Source organism: Trichechus manatus, unplaced genomic scaffold (assembly GCF_000243295.1).
Source record: "Trichechus manatus latirostris isolate Lorelei unplaced genomic scaffold, TriManLat1.0 scaffold00045, whole genome shotgun sequence".
Taxonomy (NCBI): Eukaryota; Metazoa; Chordata; class Mammalia; order Sirenia; family Trichechidae; genus Trichechus; species Trichechus manatus.
In genome coordinates, this window is record NW_004443981.1 from 18,049,668 (window position 1) to 18,055,015 (window position 5,348).

General features: G+C 62.8%; 1 protein-coding gene across 1 annotated transcript in view; it reads right to left on the reverse strand.

Moving 5' to 3' along the window:
• Positions 1–1,250: 1,250 nt before the first annotated feature.
• NUDT14 (nudix hydrolase 14) overlaps positions 1,251–5,348 on the reverse strand; it is a 4,721-nt gene continuing 623 nt past the window's right edge. The window contains exons 2-4 of the mRNA XM_023731674.1: positions 5,027–5,091; positions 4,587–4,824; positions 1,251–1,491 (exon numbers count right to left, since the gene is read on the reverse strand). Coding sequence (XP_023587442.1) covers positions 1,251–1,491; positions 4,587–4,824; positions 5,027–5,091 — 544 coding nt within the window. The remainder of the gene's footprint in view (positions 1,492–4,586; positions 4,825–5,026; positions 5,092–5,348) is intronic.

The following is a 5,348-nucleotide window of genomic DNA, read 5'->3' on the forward strand; positions in this document are numbered from 1 at the left end:
TTGGATAGTGTCTTAAGCCAATCTCTTCTGAGATGTAAAAGAGAGAAGCAAGCAGAGACACATGGGAACCTCATACCACCAAGAAAGCAGTGCCGGGAGCCGGGCGCATCCTTTGGACCTGAGGTTCCTGCGCTGAGATGCTCCCAGACCAAGGTAAGATTGATGACAAGGACCCTCCTCCATAGCTGACAGAGAGAAAGCTTTTCCCTGGAGCTAATGCCCTGAATTTGGACTTGTAGTCCACTGGACTGTGAGAAAATAAACTTCTCTTTGTTAAAGCCATCCACTTGTGGTATTTCTGTTAGAGCAGCACTAGATGACTCAGACAGACCCTAAGTGCCCAAGGGTTGTGCAGGTAGCCCGGGCTTCTAGGAGAGGTCAGAGGGCAGGGCCGTGGTGCACACCCGCCAGAGAGCCCCCGCTCTAGGGCCCAGTAGCCCCTGCCCACGGCCGTGGGCCGGCTGGGGGTTCAGGAGAGCACCTGGGCCACGGCCTGGGCAGCCACCAAGATCCCCGTCGTCAAGGGGACATTCTTCCGATCCCCCACCCCAGCCCAGGATTTGCACGGCCTGTCCTCTCAAAGCACACCCACCAAGACATTTCTGTGTGCTCTGAGGGAGAAGTGGGGGCCTGTCTCAAACCCCTTGGGGCACCCAGGGGGCACGGAGGGGCTACTCAGCTCTAGGCTCTGGAAGGGCCTCTGGCCTGACCCCAGCCAGGGTGACGACCCCTCCTTGTTCGCTCTGGAACATGTGGCCCAAATTTCTGTCCTTGCTTCCCAGCATCCCCTGCCTCCCCGGCCCCAGTAGGCTGGCTCAGCTGCCACCCCCGTGGCCACAGCTCATTCCGTGGCCCAGTGACCAGTGGGCCCTCCTTGAGCACCTGGCCTGGTCGAGCCACAGTCCCCACCTCTCCCTGCCCCAAAAGGGGGCCCAGCTGCCCCTGCCTCGGGCTGCAATCCTGAGAAGGGTCCCCACTCTCCCTGGGCTGCCCCAGCAGGGCCCACTCCCTTGGCCCACAGCAGCCACCCTCCATGGCCTACAGCCAGAAGCTTCTGCACCACAGAGCTGGGGAGCTCTCAAGGAGATCCTGCTACCCACCCCTTCGAGGCCCATCTCAGAAAGATTCACCATTCCCCATCCCCCCTACCTGTCCCCCACCGAGGCCACAGAGCTTAAGCCAGTGGACAGAGGCTGCATGGCCTTTATTGGGTCTGCAGGGCAGTGGGCGGGTGGCCGACCCCAGGAGTCTCACTGGGCACCCAGGCCAGGTGCCACGTGGCTGAGGAACCAGAAGATACCAAAGATGACACCAAGGGTCTTAGGGACATCCGGGTCGTCCACGAAGGCCTGGGCGCCGTCCAGGGGCAGGTGCATGACCTCTATGAGCTCACCTTCTTCCACCAGGCCCCCACCTGGGCCACTGCGCTGGGCGTCGGTCACCTCCGCATAGAACATGGTCTGGTTGGAGCTGGTCAGCCCCACACCAGATCTACAGGACAAGACAGTGTCTGCTCAGCCACCCCTGGTGGCCCCCAGCCCCCAGTCCCTTCCACAGCCCTCCCAAGCCATCCTCTCCTCTCCACTTCTCCCATCCTGTGGTAGGCAGGACTCTGAGATACACCCTCCAGGTTCTCACCCTGGTGTACACGCCCTGTAGCATCCCCCCCCCTCCAGTGTGGGCGAAACCTCAGGAGGTGATGGGATATCACCCTCGCCACTGAGTTATGTTATGACAAAGCTCAAAGCATTCTGCAGATGTAATTAAGGATCCTAACAGTTGATCTTGAGTTAATCAAAAGAAAGATTACCCTGGGTGGGCCTGACATAATCAGAGGGGCTCCTAAACGAGGATTTAGAGATGGAAGAAGTCAGAGAGATTCTTCTGCTGGCCTTGAAGATGAAATAAACAATCACGCCGTGGGAGGACGTGTGAGGAGGCCTCAAGACCCAAGGGTAGCCTCAAGGAGCTAAGAGGGGCCCCCAGATAACAGCCAACAAGGAAACAAGGACCTGTCACACAGCCACTAGGAACTGAATTCTGCCACAGCCGTGTGGGTTTGGAAGAGGACCCCGGCCCTCAGGTGACATCACAGCCACACAGTGACCGCGGCCGGCACAGAGGACCCAGTGAGCCTGTGCCCGACTCCTCATGTACGGAGACTAACACAGGGAAGGTGTGCTGTCCTGAGCTGCCAAGTCTGTGATAATTTGTTATGTGGCACAGCTGGCTGATGCAGGCCCTGCATCTTTACTCAGGCTGTGCTCTCAGCCAGGCCTCCCTTCCCTCAGCAGGGACTTCCACCTGTACCCAGGGCTCCCAAGCTGGCTGGGAAGGGGGACAAACCCACAGGCCTGGTGCAGCCCCGGCCAGTGAGAGTTCCTCATACAGGTCCTGCAGATGCCAAGTTCCAGGCCAGGGAAGGTGTGTGCCCAGAGGGCCATGCATGGGACTGGGACAAGGTGGCCGTGGCAGGAGTAGGCAACAGCGAGGGCAGCTGAACCCAGTGCATGCAGGCCCGAGGGCCAGGCTGCGCACACACTGGTTCTAGGCTGGAGAGGGGTGTGAGGGAGTCCCCTCCTTCAGTGGGCAGTAGCCAGAGGGGGGCAGGAGGGTGGCAGGCACCAGCCAGCGGTCAGTGGCCCAGACTGGCAGGGGCGGAGAGAAGGAGCAGGCAGCCGAGGTGACTGTAGGCCGTGGGGATGGGGGTAGCAGAGAGGCCAGGCCCGATTCCAGAACAGAAGCGGATGGGCCACGTGTAGGTATGAGGGGAGGGGGAAATGAGGGGTACCTGGGGAGATGCTCAGGTGAAGGAGGCTGGGGTCACCAGGAGGGTGCCAGCTAGCATGAGTCCAGGCCAGAGAGAGGTCTGCGGGGCAGAGGCTGCCCTGGGAGATGGCGGGCACACAGAGGCATAGAGCAGAACTGGGCACCTTCCACCCCAGTCCCCAGGCCTCCCCACCTCCGCCCTCCTGGGGAGGAGACCCACCCCAGACAACCTTGCCCCAGCTGCTTCCTCCGTTGCCTCCAGCCCCTTATCTCCCGCTGACCCATTCCTGATGGCCTATTTCTGGCAGCGACCTTGGCCTGTGCCTTTGATGGCTGTGGCGGTCTGTGGGACTTTCAAGCCCGGTTTCCACCACCTCACGAAGGAGAGGCCTGGCCTTTGGCCCAGGCCAAGGACATGCCCAGCCTGGCACTGGGCACTGCCCCCTCCTCGGGCCTCGTCCCAACCTCAGCTCAGGTACATGCTCACCTGTCAGCTCTCCGATGACACCCTCAGCCTCCCTGGGTCTTGTCACCTGGGAGGAGCAGGTGAGTAACCAGGCTCACTTCCCGGGCCGCCTGTCAGGCCCTGAAGGGCCTGCTGCCCTGACCTCCGCTCCACCCGCTCCAGTACTGCCTCCCCAGGCACACTCTCCTCTTCAACACATAAGTCTGAGCAGGCTGCCTGCTGCCTGGAATCCTCCATGGCTCCCCAGTGCCTTCTGACTGGGCCACAGCCTAGAGGCCCTGCCCGCACAGCCACCCCCACCCAGGGCTGCTAAGCCACTTGCCCCCGAGCCTCTGCCCCCCAAGTCCCTCTGCCAGGACTCAGCCCAGGCCCACCTTCCTCAGAAGGATCCGGCCCCCGCCCAAGCCAGCCTGCTTCTATCCTTACCCTCCCCACAGCCTTCCACTGGTCAGGCCCCTCATGCCCCCTCTCACCAATGCCCAGGGAAACACTGGCAGACCCTTGAGGCCTGCCCTCCACACACCCAGGATGCTGAGCCCTCTGGGATGGAAATCCTGCCTTCCAAATGGGACTCCAAGGACTGGAGATCACCCCAAACCCCTCTGCAGGGCTGGGTACACCCTAGTGAGGCCCTTGGGGCTGCTGAGGCAGGAGGTTCAGAGCCCAACAATGAAAGGTCCCCGTGCTGGGCAGTGAGAGGTGGCAGAAGTGCCCGACCTCACCTGGGGCCGGGGACCCATCGCAGCAGCCCCGGGCAGGGGACGGCATCACTGAGAACCAGCTGTGCCCAGGGTCTAGTCACTAGCCCAACACTCTCTATTCTGGAAAGGCAGACTCAGCCGGTAGGGTCACAAGGGGCCGACACCTGGGCTCCGGTGAGGCAGCCCCAAAAACCTGGCTCTCACCCCCGACAGAGCTGGAGCCTCCCACCCCACCCAACCCAGGGCTTAGCCCCTTTCCTGCAGTCCTGAGCCACCGCCGTCTGAGACCAGATCTGACTCACCCCCACCCCCAGCGCCCAGTGCTTAATCCCACAGGAAGTGGAGGCATCTGTCAGCAGCAGCTGCCACCCGGAGCCTGGCCCCACGTGGCTGGGGGCCTCAGGGTGGGGGCGCGGGGCCCAGCACGCTCTAGAACGAGTCCCAGAAGCCCCAGTTCCGGCCTGGCTTAGGACTGGAGGTGCGTGCCGCCGGCCAGCTCTCCCAACCCCAGTCAAGAAGGATCTGCCTGTTTGCACACTCCCAGGAACAGGGTACTCACTGCCTTCGCAGCAGCCCTTCCCGTCCCCTGGGCCATGCTGACTGGCCCCTGTGCCTCCAACTGCAAGCCCGCGTGCCCGGCCCCGACTCACTTGTACATGGCAACGCGGCGCAGGTCGGAGGGGACCAGCCGGTAGCCACACTCCTCCCAAGCTTCCTTGCAGGCCACCTCCTCCAGCGAGACCCCCAGCTGGTCCACAAGGCCTGCGCACAGCTCGTACGTCACCCCCACCGAGCCCGGCAGGGCCGGCAGCAGCCCCTGGGGTGTATCCTGGTCTACAGCTGCCAGGGACCCCGGGAAGCGGCGCTCCACCTCGCCCGCATACACAGCTGCGTGGGGGGAGGAAGAGCACCCCCATGTGAGCCACCCTTACCAGCTGCCCTGGGCCAGATCCCCTTTACGGGGCCTCAGCTTCCCCCGGAACCCCCTCCCCACATCTGCACTCAGACCCTGGGGACCACAGGGGCCAGGCGGGCGGGGTGGGGGCGGTGACCCTGCAGCCCTTCCATGCTGCACCCCAGGCAGCCTCACCTGGCCGGAACTGCTTCACCAACACCAGGCACCTCCTGGATGAGTCGAACATGAGGACGGCCACGCTGCGGGAGGGCGGGGAGTGTCTGCTCAGCACACACATAACCCCTTGCCTCCCGGGGCCCTGGTTCCCGTCCTTCTGTTTACAGCCTGCTTATCTCCCCTCTCCGACAGCTCGGGAAAGGTGAGCTCCTTGCTCTGATGGAGAAACTGAGGCCCAGGCAGGCCCAGAGCTTGCCAGGCTCATAGTCAGAGCCAGGACCCAGCTTGGGGTGAGAGGGGAGCGGGTGAGGCGGGGAGAAGGGCACGTGGGGCAGCTGGG